This window comes from Drosophila sulfurigaster, chromosome 3, assembly GCF_023558435.1.
Source record: "Drosophila sulfurigaster albostrigata strain 15112-1811.04 chromosome 3, ASM2355843v2, whole genome shotgun sequence".
Classification (NCBI taxonomy): domain Eukaryota; kingdom Metazoa; phylum Arthropoda; class Insecta; order Diptera; family Drosophilidae; genus Drosophila; species Drosophila sulfurigaster.
The window spans coordinates 43,331,570-43,349,932 of record NC_084883.1 but is presented as its reverse complement, the minus strand read 5'-3'; the positions used below and the strand labels follow the sequence as shown (position 1 = coordinate 43,349,932).

The 18,363-nt window shown below is 40.9% G+C and overlaps 7 protein-coding genes across 8 annotated transcripts; 5 read left to right on the top strand and 2 right to left on the bottom strand.

Moving 5' to 3' along the window:
• The first annotated feature begins 2,506 nt into the window (after positions 1-2,506).
• LOC133842704 (uncharacterized) lies at positions 2,507-5,786 on the top strand. The gene is made up of 5 exons (XM_062275911.1): positions 2,507-3,344; positions 3,421-3,573; positions 4,994-5,243; positions 5,310-5,482; positions 5,577-5,786. Exons 1-5 carry the CDS (start codon positions 3,246-3,248, stop codon positions 5,640-5,642), a joined length of 741 nt encoding a protein of 246 aa, XP_062131895.1. The 5' UTR covers positions 2,507-3,245; the 3' UTR covers positions 5,643-5,786.
• A 612-nt stretch (positions 5,787-6,398) lies between these two features.
• On the top strand, positions 6,399-7,904 carry LOC133842707 (uncharacterized). Its single transcript, XM_062275915.1, has 3 exons — positions 6,399-6,920; positions 7,307-7,647; positions 7,711-7,904. The coding sequence occupies exons 1-3, from the start codon at positions 6,828-6,830 to the stop codon at positions 7,823-7,825; spliced, it is 549 nt and encodes a 182-aa protein (XP_062131899.1). The 5' UTR covers positions 6,399-6,827; the 3' UTR covers positions 7,826-7,904.
• Positions 7,905-8,343: 439 nt separating this feature from the next.
• On the top strand, positions 8,344-10,086 carry LOC133842702 (nuclear receptor coactivator 5). The gene is made up of 2 exons (XM_062275908.1): positions 8,344-8,881; positions 8,943-10,086. Exons 1-2 carry the CDS (start codon positions 8,427-8,429, stop codon positions 9,616-9,618), a joined length of 1,131 nt encoding a protein of 376 aa, XP_062131892.1. The 5' UTR covers positions 8,344-8,426; the 3' UTR covers positions 9,619-10,086.
• On the bottom strand, positions 9,614-10,475 carry LOC133842705 (large ribosomal subunit protein mL50). The gene is made up of 3 exons (XM_062275912.1): positions 10,315-10,475; positions 10,158-10,249; positions 9,614-10,103 (listed from the first exon to the last, which is right to left on the bottom strand). The coding sequence occupies exons 1-3, from the start codon at positions 10,360-10,362 to the stop codon at positions 9,662-9,664; spliced, it is 582 nt and encodes a 193-aa protein (XP_062131896.1). The 5' UTR covers positions 10,363-10,475; the 3' UTR covers positions 9,614-9,661.
• Positions 10,476-10,496: 21 nt separating this feature from the next.
• On the top strand, positions 10,497-11,610 carry LOC133842706 (large ribosomal subunit protein eL18). 2 transcript variants are annotated; one of them, XM_062275914.1, is made up of 3 exons: positions 10,497-10,517; positions 10,873-10,959; positions 11,026-11,610. In XM_062275914.1, exons 1-3 carry the CDS (start codon positions 10,515-10,517, stop codon positions 11,500-11,502), a joined length of 567 nt encoding a protein of 188 aa, XP_062131898.1. In that variant the 5' UTR covers positions 10,497-10,514; the 3' UTR covers positions 11,503-11,610. The 2 variants fall into 2 exon arrangements, with proteins under 2 accessions (XP_062131898.1, XP_062131897.1); XM_062275913.1 differs by lacking the exon at positions 10,497-10,517 and adding an exon at positions 10,670-10,721.
• LOC133842700 (folliculin) lies at positions 11,061-13,311 on the bottom strand. The gene is made up of 3 exons (XM_062275906.1): positions 12,013-13,311; positions 11,843-11,954; positions 11,061-11,779 (listed from the first exon to the last, which is right to left on the bottom strand). The coding sequence occupies exons 1-3, from the start codon at positions 13,205-13,207 to the stop codon at positions 11,659-11,661; spliced, it is 1,428 nt and encodes a 475-aa protein (XP_062131890.1). The 5' UTR covers positions 13,208-13,311; the 3' UTR covers positions 11,061-11,658.
• Positions 13,312-13,394: 83 nt separating this feature from the next.
• LOC133842698 (E3 ubiquitin-protein ligase SHPRH) lies at positions 13,395-18,352 on the top strand. Its single transcript, XM_062275898.1, has 9 exons — positions 13,395-13,774; positions 13,838-15,725; positions 15,790-16,345; positions 16,609-16,789; positions 16,852-17,237; positions 17,293-17,402; positions 17,457-17,691; positions 17,891-18,051; positions 18,119-18,352. Exons 1-9 carry the CDS (start codon positions 13,633-13,635, stop codon positions 18,282-18,284), a joined length of 3,825 nt encoding a protein of 1,274 aa, XP_062131882.1. The 5' UTR covers positions 13,395-13,632; the 3' UTR covers positions 18,285-18,352.
• The last annotated feature ends 11 nt before the right edge of the window (positions 18,353-18,363 follow it).

The following is an 18,363-nucleotide window of genomic DNA, read 5'->3' as shown; positions in this document are numbered from 1 at the left end:
AAGTCAATGTGCTCTTGAGGCCATCTCGCGATATTTGGCATTTCATATTGTATTTGTGACAGTTTTTTTCAGTTTTGGAAAGGCTGCAGACGTGGGAATGTCTGTTGAAAAATCCTTGACTCGAAACCGTTACAAATTTGTAATCGAAGAGAGGTTATTGGAGTCGCGAGAGAGAGAGAGCCTCCAGGAAACCCAGCGAAGCAATTAGCGCGTGACAAGCAACCACAAAACTAGAGGCGATAGGGTTAACATTATGGTTAACAATGGTTTCGTCGACCACAAAAAGATGACTTGCTACCAATTGAGTGCAGCATCCAATTTGCCCAGAGCAGTACTCGAAACTTAGAGATGGAGATGGAGACTGTAAACAAGGTCGACGGTGATTTAAAATAATTAATCTCTTGATTGTCATCATCAGTTAACTCTAGCTTGGGCATCTTGATTTCAACTCAGAATCCAAGGTCAGGCCAGAAGATCAGACCAGAAGCTGACCCGATTCATTTGTGGTTTTGTAATCTTTTTCTGTTTTTTCGTTTGTGTAATCCAATACCACATTTGTAAATTGTCTATGTAACACTATTTATTGTCTGTACTGTGTGTGTGTTGGCATTTGAAATGCTCGTCAAGCATTCTTATCGAGCCCATCGTCAAATGTGACTTTCCCCCACAAATGCTTGATATACTTTTGACACCTCATATGCTATCGGAATATTAAGTGCAGCGTCGTGGGAATATCGCAAACGATTCGCTTTGCTTAGTAGTTATGCATACCAGATCATATGGCCAATGCGGATTAGTCGCCAAAACTTAATTCGCTTTCACAAGCCTCATTCAAGGTCCAAGCAACGCCATCGAACAACATATTTCTGAGAGCCATCAACAAAAATCAAAAAAAATATACAACAAAAATGAGAAGAAAAAGAAACCCTTCAAAAAAAATTACACAAATATTTATGATGATAACAAAAACAATCAATAAATGCAAAAAGACATTATAATAAATTGTTAACTGAAGCGCAATCAACAAGCGAATCAAACTAAACACAAAAACAAAAGACCCAAAAAACAACAACAAAGACAAAAGACAACAAAACATGAGCAACAACATGAACAGCAACAACAATAACAACAACAATAACATTCACTTTCAAGTGAGGGGCAAAAATAGATAAATAAAATGCGATTGACTACAAAATTGCCTTGTTGAAAAGCAAAAGGAAATAAAAAGGAATTGAAAAGCATTGTGATTATCATGCATACTCGTAACAAAGATATTGAATGCTGCAAGTGAAGTAGCGCATCCATCGATCAGTCAAATGCCCACTAAGAGCCAACTTGGTCAAGTTAACAACATCGCGATTAATTAATTACTTGTGGCCTAAATGTTCGAGTGTGTTTATTTTTATTTTTATTTAAATTTGATTTCGTTTTCTTGTTGTTTTGCATGCCACTTTAGCAAATATGTTTACAAATGAAGCGCAAAATATTAAATGATAACTAATTTTGCATTTGAGCTTTAAAGTAAAAGCAAGCGGAAACGTTTGACGGATTGCAAACATAGATACCCTGTAGCACTTCAGATGCAAAAGGTATGCTGAAATTTGCAACAGCAGAAATATTGGGTATTTTCAGTATAAAAAGGATTTCTCCGTGCAATAATGCTGGGTTATACAACTTTTTATCTACATAATAAATTATATTACCAATTATATAATTACGCAAAGAAAAATTAATTCTCTTGCGGATAAACTCAAAGGATTCCTTAGCTTGTGGAATAAATTATGCAATTTATAAACCTATTTTAGGTAAGATCAACAGTCTTAATTCTGAATTACTTTAAAACTTATATCGCTTTAAATAAAATTTGCAAATACAATCATTTTTGAACACTTTATATGTATTTACCCTCTAATATTTTGAGAAATTTATAACAGCGTTTATAATCTACTTATCATTTTAGCCCTCTAATTGGCAATAATCAAATATCAAATATAATATGTTTATATAATTCAGATGAATTGTATGATAAGTTCTTTAACACACTGCTGGCTATTAGAGGTTTAAGAAAAGTCATAATAAATTCATAAAGTGAATTTAATGGATTTTTCTTTTTGGGGTATTTTGTTAGATTTGTTGTTGAAGATCGTTTATAACTAGGGATTTTGTTCATAAATGATGTGGTATCCCATTTGAAGTGTAGCTGTAAGCACACAAAAATTTCTCAAAGTAAATTGTAATTGACTTACTTTCAATAAATAAATGAAAGTTTTCTTAAAGTTTAGCCAATGGTTTTATAACCCAAATCCTTACTTCCTATTTTTTGTATAGTTTTAACAAATTCTTAAAACAAATAATTAAAGAGTTGCTATGGTTTTTAAACTGAATTCTTAATTCCAAATTCTTAAAGTGAATTCAGATATCAAAATATTCTTTTCTAGCATATTTCCCTGGCTAGTATAACCGATTAGATAACTATGATTTTTTTAAATAAATAAATTCTTTTCTAGCATATTTGCCTGGCTAGTATAACCGACTAGATCACTAACTCCTATGAATTTGCCTCTCTCGATTTTGGGCAATCTTCAGATTATGGCAGCAACAACATGATGATGATGTTGCTGAGGATGCCGATGACGACGATGATGATGATGGTGATGATGAGTGTCGTGCCAAGTTACCACGTGATGCGCTAGCAGCTTGCTGAAAGTATTCAAAGCTGTTGCTGTTGCTCTTGCTGTCGCTGTCGCTGTCGAAGTTGTCGTCGGCGGCAGAGGCAGAGGCAGCAGCAGCTGAAACTGAAGCAGCAGCAACAGCAACAGCAGAGGGCACCTGGCACACCGGGCAGCCGACAGCCGACAGAGATCAGCGGGCTTTGGCTTTGGTTTTGGTTTTGTGCATTTGCATTCATTATGTTTGGCACCGTCGACGCGGCCACAACGCCACCGCATAACGCAGTTCGAACTTCGAACACATCAATTGACAGTCAAAGATTCTTTTTAGCTCGTCATTGAATTGCGGTATCAGTTCTCGTGTCTTGGTGTATTAGTGTGTGTGTTGCAATTATTTTGGCGCTTTTGAAAAATGTTTGAAATGTGGATTTGTGTACCGAGTTGCTAACACTTGTTTGCTGAGAACTACACATCTGTCAACTCGACAAGTGTCTCACGTTGACCTTTCGCTTGAAATTCCTTTGAAATTGATCGCAGTTAAATCCACATATACATATACAATTATTTACATACATAATGTCGCCATATATCTTAAAATTAGTTGTTCTGCTTTGCCTGAGCTACGCTGCATTCGCCGATGAGCCGCTGATGACAAATCCGGAACGCCACCACAAGGTGTGTAAATCATAGTAATACCATAGAATTTATATTTGGTAGCCATAAATAATCGTTGCGAAAAAACCAATTTAAGAAACGCCAAATCTATCGCGAGCAAGTGCTGCCACATGCGGGTGGCAAGATACCAGACACTGCCTTCGAGACCGATCGCCTCTATCTCAATCGTCTGCAAAAGGAGGGCATCTCCATACCCGATGGCATTGTGCCCCAGCAACGGAGTCCACAGGTGAGTGGCAAATAGTCGAAACTACTACTGCATTTAACTGCTCTACAAAACTATGCATGACTATCTCATTTTAATGACTTGACTAATTGAAATTTTTTATTGCTTTTATTTATTTGTTAAGAGTAGACTCAGCACAAACTTTAAAAGTGCCTTAATATCTCTTAGTAGTATAAAATTAAAGTTTAACATATCTATTTAATTTGATTACTTTTTGTTCAACAAAATCTTAACATTTGTTCTTGTTTATAAAAATATAACCATAATATTACTACCTTAGTTCATAGCTAACTGTTTTTATATCATACTAACTTTTATACATATCCATTATATTTTTCTTTTTTTTTACCGAACTTTTGCTTGTTCGTTTCTTATATAATATATTGCTATTCAATAAAGTTAAAGAAGAACATATTTTTTGTATTATAAATTATTGTAATAATACAAAATTAAACAAGTCATTTTCTTCAACGAAAATTGCTATTTGTGCAAGGCAAAAGTATGAAGAAAAAACAAAAGAAACTAAGTATTATTTGCAAACATAGTTTCTGCTGTTGATTACATTTGTAAGATATTGAATTTCTTGTTCTACAGCCAAATTTTCAAGAAAGTTTTCCACATATTTATTCTAAAAATGGTTTCATAAAATTGTCCTCTCTTTATTATATTAAATAATCACTACCACTTCCATAAACATTAGAGGAAAGGAAGCCAATCTGTCAATTTTCAGTCCCTCTAATCACATCTTTTTGTAAATACATATTATATTATAATTCTACAAAGTTTTCTGATTATAGAGGCTGAAAATTAACAGATTGACATTATAATAAGTTGTAATAATTGCATATAATGAATTTCGAATTATTTTTACGACATACAGCTTATTATACTGTCAATCTGTCAATTTGCGGTCTATATTTTTAGAATTATAATATAATATCATACACAATCTATTCCGATGTCGTTTTATGATATAGAACTTATACTCTGTAGAAATATTCACTCAATTTAAATAACAAACACCTCAAAATAAAAAGGAACAAATTTAAATCCCTTATGATAAAAACAATAAATATTACTGTTTAGTAACTAATTCTTAAATTATTTATTTATTTACCCATTCTATTTCCACAAATCTAACCACATTTATTTTCTTAATAGTAACTAATTCTTAAATTATTTATCTACCTATTACATCTCCACAAAACTAAACACATTTATTTATTTAACAGTAACAAGTAGCAACACTCATAAAACTTTCGTTTTTACTTTTACTTTCCGTTATGAAAAAGTGCTTACTCCCATTTCTGCTATCTAATCATCTATTTAACACACAATTATGACGCAATTCTCTTGGCACGATAATGACATTTGAAGTACTCAAAGACCACCCACAACTTTATATACCTTCTTCTACATGCAGGTCTATCAGTATTATGATAAGAGCATGCGCACCGTTTATCACATTGCCCTGAGCTCAGATGGACGTTATACGCCACGAGAAGGTCGCTACCATTACAGACAAGTGCCCACCGTGGAGACCACTTATCTGTATCCACAGGCCGTGGGTCGTCCGTATGTGTTGGTGGCACCAAAGCATGCATTGCCCACCTATCGCCAGTTGCAGCTGCACAATCCGTTGCTCAATCAGGTGAAATTGCAGCCCAAGAAAGGTGAGTAAAGTGTGTTCATACTACATATGTACTACATATAAATGTATATTTATGTGGCTGGTGCAGTGCCCAATTTTCTGGAACTAGCGCCCACGGTGGGCAAGAGTCATGCCGTTAGCAGTGCATCCAAGGCGCAGTCCTATCAAAACGTGAATCTTCTGCATGGTCCAGCGCTGCCCGCGTTCAAGAAAACCTCCGGAGGCAGCAAGACCTATGTGGATAGTTATGGCAAGACTCATGTAAGTTCACAGCTCTCCAACTCACTCGGGCATAACTAAAGATATTTATTAATGATATCGTTGAACTCTCTTGTGTTTTTGTTTTTTTTTGCAGCTCTACAGCGAATTTGATGATTTGCTTAGCAAACTTCACTTGAATCCCGCAATGCAAAAGTATTAGTTATTATTATGCATATGAGTATTTAATAAGGTCTAATTTTAGTACACACCTATTTCTTATACGCAATCACAAACTATCATATTTCTTTGCAATTATAGCCTATTTTTATACCCGGCACTCATAAGAGAATAAGTTTTAACTGACTCCACTGACTTCACCCAATTAATGGACCAACATTTGTCTTTGTCTGTCTGTTCGTTCTTTCAAAAATCTGTATTACAGATATTAGAAAAGTCTTTTTAAATAGTTCCCAATAGAAAGCTCAATTTACAAATTAATTTAGTGACCCATTAACTTGTTGAAGAATTTCATTTCTTAAATACTTTACTGTATCTTTTGCGACTATAACGTATATTAAATATTATGGAAAGTAATTGAAAATGACTTCTTAATTATAATACTAAATTGACTTTTCAAAATTTTGGAAATTGTAATAATAATAATAATTGCATAACGAAATATAAATCTCCAAAATTTCACTTATATTAATTTTGAGAATAGAACTTACTTTATTTTTCAATTTGATGACCACCATATCATAAAGTGTATGGGACACTCTTAAGAGTTCCGGGTATCTCACAGTCGAGCAACGTCGACTATCCAATTCTTACTTGTTACTTTAAGCACTACATAGTATGACTTACAGATATTTGTAAAGCCCAGACAATTTGTTGCTTGCAAAATAAAGCATATTGCATTTTACTTTCCCATCCATGCAATAATCGTATCTGCTTTCATATGCATGAGATTACGAGTTTTATGGTCGGACTTAACATCGTTTTGCCTAAGGTTTGTGTTTTCAGTTTTGGAACTTTAATAATTAGGCGGCACAGCGAAAAGTAATCGCATAAGCCAAAAGCTCTTTGCCAAAGCAGCTTCCACCAAACACAAAATCGAAAGTTGCGCTGGCGCACACGACGATGACGACGAGAGCCGAAGCAACCGCTTACCGTTAGACGCTACCCTTGAAAGCTTGCACGACAAGCACGCGACGATGGCAACAGCAATGGTAACAGCAATGGCAACGGCGTCTGCGTCTCAAGTGGATGGCGCGCTTGGAAAAAACTGCACTTCAGTTTCAGTGCGATTTTTCGACCGAACGCAGACGGTTGATCCAACTCCAAATCAAATCAAATAAATTGAGAGAAAAAAAAAAAGAGCAAATACAACCCAAAATCGTTAAAGATGTCGATGCTGAACAACAACAGCTCTGCGCTGCTGAGGATGCTGGCAACGTTGTTGTTGCTGCTTGGCGTTGCGTTGGCCATTGAAGTGCAGGTGAGTTATGACAGTCAATCAGTCAGTCGATGATGGTGATGATGTTGAGGGGGCAGCACTTTTAATTAGTCACTGGGAGATACGCAATCTCCACCCCGCCCAACTCTCCACTTAACGCGTGGCAGTGAGAGCGAGAGCGAGAGCATACGACGTTCACTTTTGACCCAAAAATTGTAACATGCAATTGATCGTATAAAACTCACACACATACACACTAGTATAACACACATATGCGCGTATAACAGCATTACACATTGTACACACATGTTTAATTGTTTGCTAATCATAAGCGGGGAGTCTGTGTGGTGGAACCGGTTGAAGCACGCGGCTCCACTATTATGCAACATCTGCAACATTTGATATGTTTACGTTGTGTGTACCTGTAGAAATTTGGACACCTGTATAATCCACCGCAATCGGAGCATCATGCACCACGCCACGAGGACAAACAGGATTTGAATAAAATACCCGGTGTGGCCGGAGTCGATTATCCGATCTATCACGAAGTGCCGCACACGCAATTCAGTTGCCACAACGTGCCCGCTGTGCCGGGCATGTATGCCAACGTAGAGACTGGCTGCCAGGCCTATCACGTTTGTCACGATGGACGCGAGGGTCACCAGGGTGCTTCATTCTTGTGCACCAACGGCACAATATTCAATCAGAAGGAATTCGCCTGCGACTGGTGGTACAATGTGAAGTGCGAGGAAGCCACCAGCCTCTATCAGTGAGTTGGCAATCACACGAATACTATTTTCTAATGAATATAATTGAAATATTTTTACCTTAGTTTGAACGCCGACCCGGAACACAATCCTTATATTCCCAAGAAGAAGCCTGAACTTGAACTTGAGCATGCCGTGCACGATGTGCATAATGGCGCTGGATTTCTAATACACGCATAATTTTCACTTCACATTTCACTTGCACTATTTAAATTCATTTCAAAATTTTTCACTCCGCAATAAAATTTGGTTTACGATGCTTCTTTTTCGTTTTTTTTTGCCATAGCGGTTAATATTTTGGCGGTTATTCTTAGAGGTGAGAGGTTGTTGGCTACATCGATATCTGTGAGTTTTTTATATATCGATACGTCAATCTTGATCCAAAAATGTAGATACTGTAATAATGACCAGTGTCAGGGCTATGACCTCTGATATCATTTCTGTTAAGTTCTTACAACGAGTTTGTTACCAGTTTGTTGTTGATTATGCATTATTTCCAAAATAGTTATCTTAACAAATGAAAATCTGAATAACCAAAACTAAAGCTATGCAAACTTTGCACGAGTATTGCCAGTTTGAAGCAAGACGAATACCGCCAAAGCACTCACCCTGTGCTAGATCGCATGTTACTTAACAGACGTCTATCGCTGTTATGGAAAGCAATCGATAGCAGTACAAACGATTGCAGCATTAATGCCGCATTAACAACGATACTTATCAGTTGTTTACGTATTTTTTGTGATTCTCGGCTGCTTAATACAAAGTTGTTGTACTTATTTAAATGGCAGCTCAGAGTGATCCGGCTACACCCGGTTATAACATTGCTCAAGATCCAGCATTGATAAAGAATCGTGTTTATTTCGGCAATCTACCGCGATGTACACGCAAGGAACTTGAGAGTATTTGTCATTCGTACGGAACAGTTTTGGGTTCGTTGGTGCAAAAGAATTTTGGTTTTGTGCAATTCGAAGACGAGGAGACAGCCAATAAATGTGCGGAGGCTCTCAACAAATCCACATTTAAATCGAAAACATTAATTGTACGCAACGCCAGTCAAAAACCAAAAGCGCCGGTAGCCAACCAAGCAATTGGCAATAATTTGAATACAGTCGGTGACATCGGAGCTGGACAAGTTCCCATGGCTGTGCAAGGTGGCATTATGATGTCAGCGGCTGCTGCAGCAACTGCGGTGCCCATCAATGACTGCGAGATCATTGTGGTCAATCGGGAGAATACGTAAGTACCTCTAATCGATGTTTTTTTTGATTTGACATTGATACGAGTTTTATGTTAACAGCAAATATGCGGAATTCATTGAAGAACGCTTGACGTTGGCCGGCATGCGTGTGGATGTCCTCTTCCCCAACGAGGATGTGATGCTGGGCCAAGTGCTCAGCAACATCTCCGCCCGCGGTTGCCTCTATGCGGTGCGGGTAACGCCTCAAAATGAGCTCCACAAAAGCCTTACGGTTAATATTCTGTACGGTGTGCCCGCCGAGCACCGCAATATGCCGCTGGAAGACGCTATTCAACTGATAGCCAGTGATTTTCGTACGAAGAAGCAACGAGATGCTGCCGTCAGTAGCAACACACTACGGCATCCCGAGTCCATGCAGAAACTCATTGAAATGCTGGCTAATTGTCGCCCATTAACGGGTTTGCAATACGAATGCATAATTAAGTATCTGCAGGAGCAGCATGAGCTGCAGCTGAGACGGGAATTGGGCGATGCAAAGGCTCGCCTGGTTAAGCATCAGGAGACCGATCCCGAAATGGAGCTACAAAAGAAGATACTCAGTATTTTGAATAAACCGGCAGTCACCGAAATCAACAACGATCTCATGTACAACAGCTTCGAGGACGCCAAGGCCGATGTGCGTCTTATGGAATTGTTGAGCGATAGTCGCGTGTTGAAGGCGCTGGAAAGCATTTACAACCCAGAACTTTTGGAAACCATTTCACAATATCTTTAGAACATAACACTTTTATTAACTGCATTAGGATTAACAATTAAAACTAAGGCCACGAACGCTTAGCCTCATGTCCCTCGTATTTGCCTCGGTACTTCAGTCCTGTAACCAGGGTTGAGCTCTTGGGGAACGCTGTTTTTCCATTGAATTTCGTATCCGTTGCCGGGTTGAAACGCAAATATTCATATTGTATGTGCAAATTCTCTGGTAACTCAATACGTTTTAGTGCATCCAGCGGTACAGTAGTGTCTACAGACTGTTGATAGAAAGCAACCACATCACCCACTGTGGTCAGCTCATGCACTTGGGAATTGGGCACAGAATGCTGCAGTTCCTCGAAGCAGGCCGACAAAAACTTGAATTTCTCACTTAAATCGGAGAATTTTCGTTGATCGCCGCCGTTGCTCAACTGCAATTTGGTGGCAACAGCGCGTACACGTTCGGCAGCATCCTGAACTGGAGCATAGGGCTTGTTAGGGCGCAAAAATCTACAAAAATATAAAACTTTATTACATGATAATAATTCAGTTGTTTATTTTTACCCCTTGGCTGAGATGGATTCAGCTACAGCAGCGAGTGTGTTGGTCTTTGTTTGTTTGGCGGCGGCATAGCTACGCTGTTGGCTAACCACCAGCTATAAATTATGTGTTTGATTAATGTTGATGTTGGTGTCATTTAATATTTAATTTATTTACTTACATTACGGGGCAGCATAAAAAAACCTTTACGTAAATTCACCGCTGCCATTGTCGTAGTGCTGTAAAACGAAGTGTTAACACGGTGCAGTCAATATTTATGCATCCCTGCGTAACTGTCAATTGTACACGAGCAACTCACGATAGTGTGGTACTCGATTGCTTATTGGCAGTCTCAAAAAACAAAATATTTTTTTAAGCTAAATGGTAAGGAAAAGAGTTGAATTAAAAAAGTTTACGTTCGCAAGCCCAATTTTGTTGACAATTTTACTAATTGGATAAGTTCGCAACAAGACTACGACGATATCGAAAAATATCGTACGGAAAACATACTTGTTGTTGCGATGAATCGATATATTGTCCATCCCTAAACGTCAATCTCGTCTCTTTCTTTTTCCGGTCGCCGAAATGGTACGACGCAAGAAATTTTAAGCTATCAAGAAATAAAATTTGTAAACATCTTAAATGTTTATGGAAAATATGCACTAGCATTGCAAAATGATGACACAGTGCGCGACAACTAAAGAGTTTAAAATAATATTTCGTGTCTCGTATCTTACAGGGTATTGATATCAACCACAAGTACGATCGCAAGGTTCGCAGAACCGAACCCAAATCTCAGGATGTTTACCTGCGTTTGCTCGTTAAGGTAAAATACATGTGTGATATACAAGTGTGAAAAGTGTGTTAATTTGCCCCCGTTTTTGTGTTGTAGCTGTACCGCTTCCTGCAACGTCGCACGAACAAGAAGTTCAACCGCATCATCCTGAAGCGCTTGTTTATGAGCAAAATCAATAGGCCACCACTATCGCTGCAGCGCATCGCTCGTTTCGCCAAGGCCGCCAACCAGCCAGAGTCGACCATTGTTGTCGTTGGCACCGTCACCGACGATGCCCGTCTCCTGGTCGTGCCCAAGTTGGCTGTCTGTGCTCTCCATGTCACCCAGACGGCTCGCGAGCGCATTCTTAAGGCTGGCGGTGAAGTGCTGACCTTCGATCAGTTGGCTCTCCGTTCGCCCACCGGCAAGAACACCCTGTTGCTGCAAGGCAGACGCACTGCCCGTACCGCCTGCAAGCACTTCGGCAAGGCTCCTGGTGTGCCACACTCGCATACTCGCCCATATGTGCGCTCCAAGGGACGCAAGTTTGAGCGTGCTCGTGGTCGTCGTTCCAGCTGCGGTTACAAGAAGTAAGCGGTGACCTCTAGTGGAACAAACACCTTATATAGACGTCACTTTTTCGGTTAAGATCATGGAAATCGTTGCGCTCTTCGGGGCAATAAAGAATTTTTATTCCAAAAAGTGAACAATACCATTTCAATATATACACAACTAAAAAAATACTTGATCCTAATGCAAGTGTGTGCTCCAGTAATTGATAAGCGACTGATCCTGGGGCTGCACGCCCAATACCTTCTTCAACTTGGCCTGCACACTCCCGGACTTGGCTTGGTTAAGGCAGATTACTTTGCTGTGGAATCGAAAAAGAACTATAAATATCAAGGCTAACTTTTAGATGACTATTGTCACTCACTTCTTCCACTCTTCGATGAGCACTTTGGTCTGCTTGTTGAGCACCAGCTCCGTAAACGTTTTCTCTTCGACAGCTTTGACCGCCTTCAACAGCTTCACCAAGAGATCAGGCACTGTCAAAGCAAGAACTTGGATTAATTGTTAAAAAGTAATGACCACAACTTTACTTACGCTTTCTGGGCAATTCCCCGGGCCACTTAACGGACACAATATCGTTGCCATTCACATGCTTGTCCAGGAAATCAATGCGAAACACTGAACTGCTTGCCATGGGCACAGCAATGTCATTGGACACCGAAATGATTTTGTATTCGGAGCTAATGGAATGCTGATGCTGTGCATCGATGCGCATCAGTTGATGCATGGGATCGGGAAGCAGCTTCTTCAGGCACATCATAAAAAGCACAGTTCTTTCGGGTGCGCCACGCACAATGATCTTGACACCCGTCAATGCACAATAGCAAATGGTAGCAAAATCGTCTTTGTGTACAACTTTCTTGATGTGTCGCAGCGAGAAGAAACCCTCCTGTTCGGGATCATCTTCGTACATTTGTATCATGGGCAACGTGGAGCTGTTGTATGTGAGACGCTGTGCAGGCGGGCGTCCGCTGCTCTGTGGGGGTAACCACGGCAGATTACCGAATGTGATGTGCTCGGTGAGAAAGCGTGAACCAGCCAGCAGTATCCAAGCGAAATGCGAATGCAACTGGGCAAACACATGCTCCTCTCCTGTTAGCTCCAGCAAGGAACGCGGTGTGGGCATCAGAAATTGTGCACCCGACAGACGTCGCTGGCGTGCCGAATAGTTCAGCTCCTCGGCGGCCTTGGTGCGTTGAGCCCCCGCCTGAAGCTCTATAGAGATTTTACGAATATGTTCGGCCAAAAATGGTTTGGTGTTAAGCAGAAAATACTTGTCCTTCATCAGCACAATGATTGAGAATAGTTGATAGTAGCCGCGCGCTTGAAGATCACTGACGCGAAATGTGTGACTGAGTATGTGACCGCGTGTGGAGTCACCAAAGAACACGAAACCGCCGTCGCCATCGTTGTTGTCCTTATTTGTGTTGATCTCGCAGCTGAGACTGCGAACGGCCGCCTGCTTGACAAGATTCGCCACCTCCTGCAGTGTGGCCACTTTAGTGCTGACGAATGTGGCACCGCTTTCGGTGTCCTTGCTGTATATGGCATTATTGTTGTTGCGCCCCAGCGTATAGTTGCACGCCGAGCAGGTCTTTTGTCCTGGTTGTTGTGGTTGCTCCAAGTTTACAAGGTCCTCGATTTTAGTGTCACGCAGCGTTTGCGTACAAAATATGGCGCAGGGACCGTGCGCCTCGCAAAAGTGACATAGCGCTATCACCGCGTTCATCTAAAATAATGTTGACAAAACAGGAAAACAATACAAACACAAAAAATTGCAATCGCGTGCCTTGGTTTATTTATTTTTATTTTGATAATGTGGCAGCATACGCTAAGCACAATAATACCGCATTGCGCAAATATGTAATATTACATTTGGCTTACAAAATTTGTTGTATTTACAAGAAATTTAAATTTTTAAAATTATTTAAAGTTATATTAAAGGAAATATCTTCTATAGTATAGGAATTAACATGCTTTTGCTTGCAACTAAGGTCATCGAGCAGACTGCCTATCGATAATGGCTTATCGCTGCAACTGGCATATTTTAAAATACAGCATGGGGTCACACTGTCCGCCAACACTACGCGGTTGTTTCTTCCTTGTACAAAAGTGGATGTATTTTGCATTTATGTTTAATTAGTATTTAGAAATATGGCCATTGTGCTGTGTGAATTGGCGCGGGAGTGCTCGGACAACGAGCAAGACTCTTTGTTTATATACAACAAAAGACAATGGCGCATCATGGAATCTCTGGCGCCAAATGCAAACGAATTGATTTCAATCATGACAAACTGTAAGTAAGATTTAGTTACATTTAAATTTAAATCCTTTTCGTCACAACCGGGTGCTTTTGCAGTTGCCAAAATACGCACCAAAAAGCTACAGTTCAAAATATTGGATTCAACGGTCGTCTTGCAGCAGATAGCAGCATCAACGTTTCACTCAGCAAATCAACATGACTTGCAGTTGGCTTCAGAGTTATTCCCGTTAATATTCATCAATTATGCACCCACGCTGGAGTTCCAAGTGATGCAGGAGCAGCATGAACAACAGCGCGAACTAAAGAGCTATGTGACCACACAGCTCTACAATGCACTGTACTGCAAACACCAAGAGTCGGCCGCAAACGAGGAGAAGGAGAAGCCGCCAACTGTTTCACTGCCAAGTTGTTTCAAATCGCAGTTGCGAGGGTATCAACAACGCACGGTCAGCTGGATGCTTAGCCGTGAATGCCAGCCCAATGTATTTCCTGCCAATTTTACAATATGCCATGCCAACGATGGCAAGCATAAAGTCTGGAAGCACAACTATTGCCTGCAGTTCTATGAATGCGATAAGGAGGAAGAGTTACTGCCAAATGTGAGATTGCCACCAGGTGGCATACTTGCCGACGAAATGGGTTTAGGCAAAACCGTGGAGCTACTAGCAACGCTGCTGCTAAATCCGAAGCAGCATGTGGATAACACTTATTGGAACGTCAGCTTGGAGGAAGCAATTGATGCTGTGCCCCTCAAGCGTCGCTGCTTGGCACCTAAAGTACACTGCATTTGCATCGAACAATCAGCGACTAAGCTTCTGGTCAAGTGCACGCTGTGCCAGCTGTGGCAGCATCAGCAGTGCATCAAAGACAGCCATAGCGACTATGTGTGTCCCAATTGTTGGACCGAATTGATGAGCATGCCCCAGGCACAGCTAGTGGAATCACGTGCTACCATCATAGTGTCACCCAGTGAGATTAAGACACAGTGGCATCAAGAGATTAGTAAGCATGTGGACGGCACACTCAAGGTGCTGCTGTATCCCGGTTTGCATGCGGGTGTCTGGTACAGTCCCTTGGAGCTGGCGCAGTATGATATTGTGCTGACCGATTATCGCATTCTGGGCCACGAGATACACCATACGCCGCGAAATACAAGCGATCGCGAAATGCGCTACGAGCAGCGCTATATGCGTCCCAGTTCTCCGCTCTTGATGGTCAACTGGTGGCGCGTATGCTTGGACGAAGCGCAGATGGTGGAGAGCAGCACATCGCAGGCGGCGGAGATGGTCAGCCAGCTGCCCGCGGTGAATCGTTGGGCTGTCACTGGCACGCCGATTCAAAAGACCATTGATGATTTGGCGCCGCTGCTGAAATTCGTGGGCTTCCACGAGGCTTGTGAGCCTCAAGATGCCTGGCACACGGTGGCAAATTCGTTTTTGCTCAAGCACAAAGCTGAACCGCTATTGGAGTTGCTGCAGCATTGCATGTGGCGCACCTGCAAGTCGAAAGTGGAGCATGAACTGGGCATACCACCGCAAACCGAGCTGGTGCATCGCCTCGCGCTGAGCAATGTGGAATCGTTGTACTACCGCGAGGAGCACTTTAAGTGCACTGAACTCTTTCTGGAAGCCGTTGCCAAGCACACCAAGTACAATCCCAATACGTCCAGTTCAAGATTGGCTTCAATTTCTCCACAACTGCTACGCAGCATGTTGCAGCCATTTTTGCGCATACGCAAAACTTGTTCGGTGCCCGTGGTGATCAATAAGAATGTTGCGACCACCAATTATTTGAATCCACAGGATTTGCTGGTGCATCTCAAGACCAACAATGAGATGCAGTGCAAGCGAGAGCTGCGCACTTGGGCATCTTCGTACAACGGTCTGGCGGCCATACACTTTATTCTCAAGCAGCATAAAGAAGCGATGCACAACTACAAACAGGTGCTGCAGCTAGCCAAGGACTACAACGATGACAACATCACGTAAACAACAACAAAAATGCATTAATTCAATTGCAAATATTAATTTGATATATCTTCTTTATAGCGTGGACAGCCTGCTGCAAATCCATGCGCTGCACAATCTGCTATCGGCTTCTGAATTTGCTGCCGACGACGACAAGCCCAGCGAGGAAGAGCTCGCCGCGTATCGCCTCAAATTGAACAGCTTGGAGCGTAAGTTCCTGGAAGAGAAGATTGTTGTGCTGCTGGCAGCCGAGGCAGCCTATGAAGCAAAGCTGGAGGAACTAGATAAGTTGCAGCAGCAATTCTCGTCAAGCATTGTGCAACTGTTTGCCACCGTGGTCAACATCAGCGACAATTGGCACACAGCTGTTTGGCATAAGATTGGCGAGGAGTTCTTTAGGCAAAATATTTCCAGTGAAAAACTGCAGGACGTGAACTCAGTCACGGGATTAATCTATATACTGCACAACTGGCATGACCGCTTGGAAAAACAGCACAAACAATTGCGCAAAGACTTTAAGTTTCTGAAGCGTATGCTGCTCCAAGCTTGTGGTGCTGTCAGAGAAGGTGTCGCTCTCTCCGCGGACGCCAATCAGTTCATCAAAGTGGTCTCTGATTGCCACTTGGCGGATATTATGGTAAGTCTCATAAATATTTAGTTAACCCTTTATTTATAAATAATTCTTGGTAATTACTGACTTTAACACAAACGCTAAAAGTTGTAAGGCTGCAATATTAATAATGCAATAAGAAATTTCTCAAAATTCCAAAATCCAATTCTTCGTTAAGTTAAAGTTAGCATGTATTTCAACCTATGCTTACGCAAACCAGGTGTATCCTCTTTAGATTATTTCTGTGCTAGTCTTGTGAAATATTTACTAATGCTAAATTTATCTAACAGGAGGACAAACCAGCTGGTGAAAAAAGACAAGATCCTCGCAAAAAACGACATTGTTCGTTGTGTAAAATACATGATACTGTAAACAAGTTTGAGTGTCTGCTATTTGACAAGGAGCTAGGCAAGGAGGGCACCATAACAGATGGCTCCGAAAATTCAAGCATGGAAATTATGCTCATCAGAGGTCAGCGTCATTAATTCAAATATTCTATAATTAAAAAATAACCTAGGAAACTTCTTTTGCAGTTGTTTTTGGTTATTTGCGTGGCAGACATGAGTTTGCGGAATGGAAGACAGAGTGTAAAAATAAATTGGAGCAGCTGGACTGCATGCAGAGCCTGGAGAAGCTACAAATCAAGTATTGGATTGAGGCAGAGTACGTGATCAAAGCCTTTGATGAGCTGGATATGTGCAAAATGCGCATACTGCTTACCGAGAATCCCGAGGAGCAATCGAACTTTCGCATTTTACCATATCAACTGGAAGAGCAAACCGAGTTCAATATGGCGAATATTGAGGAGGCGCAGCTCAATTTTGTGCGGCTATCGGGACGCCTTAAGTACCTGAAGCATTTAAAAGACGATGCGGGCGATAAACCTTGTCCCATTTGCCAAACTCTGGACGATGATCGCGTAAATATATCAATACTCTTATCAAATTGAAGAATAATTCTAATTCTACTTGCAGTATGTGATGTTGTCATGCGGTCATTACCTATGCCAAGAATGTCTGGACACAATGCGGAGTAAATTTGGAAGGAAGATAAAATGTCCCATCTGCCGCCAAGATTCACCACAGTAAGTGGCAATCGATAGTAAAAGTGTTCTCAATTAAATTGTTTATTTTTGCAGACTGTATTATTCCGTAAGAAAAGGCGTAAATCGTCCCAAAATCATTGGCGACTTCTCCACGAAAATTGTGTATATTGTGGAGCAGGTGCAAAAGATTCAAGCCGAAGACGCTGAGCAAAAGATATTGATCTTCTCGCAATGGGCAACGATACTGAATCATATTGCCAGCGCACTGCAAATGAATGGCATCAAGTATCGCAACAAGTTCACCAATCGCGACATCGATGAGTTCAAGGTGGGCAACCTTAGGAAGTTCAGTTAACATTTTCAAATAAGAAAGGATTTTTAGTAATCTCACAGCAGACGCAAGATTAATCAAACAACAACCAAGTTGCTGAACTTATCCTTAATATTTAAATATCCTTATCCTTAAATTTTAAATATGTCTTTAATATTTAAATATGTGATAATTTTTCCTCTATTCCATTCTTTAGCAAGCCGAGCTAAAGATTACCTGCATGCTGATGCCACTGTCGCGTGGCTCCAAAGGATTAAACTTGATTGAAGCGACGCATGTGTTTCTGGTCGAGCCCATACTGACACCTGGCGAGGAGTTGCAAGCAATAGGACGTGTGCATCGTTTTGGCCAGACGAAGTAAGAGCAACAACTCAGCATTCAATAAAATCAAATTAAAATTCGACGATACTTTCTTCTTTTGTAGGCCGACAACAGTGCATCGCTTCATCGTCAATGGCACAATCGAGGAGAATATTATGACGCTTATTAAATCTGCCGACGACAGATCCACATTGTCCACGCACTGGGATCTGGATAACATGACTTTGGACAGCCTCAAGGATCTCTTTACGCTTAAGCAAACAGATTAGACTACAATAATGATTGACTATTTCGATATGTATATACATATGTCGGCACATTAAGACTGCGTAGTTGCAGTTGCAGTTG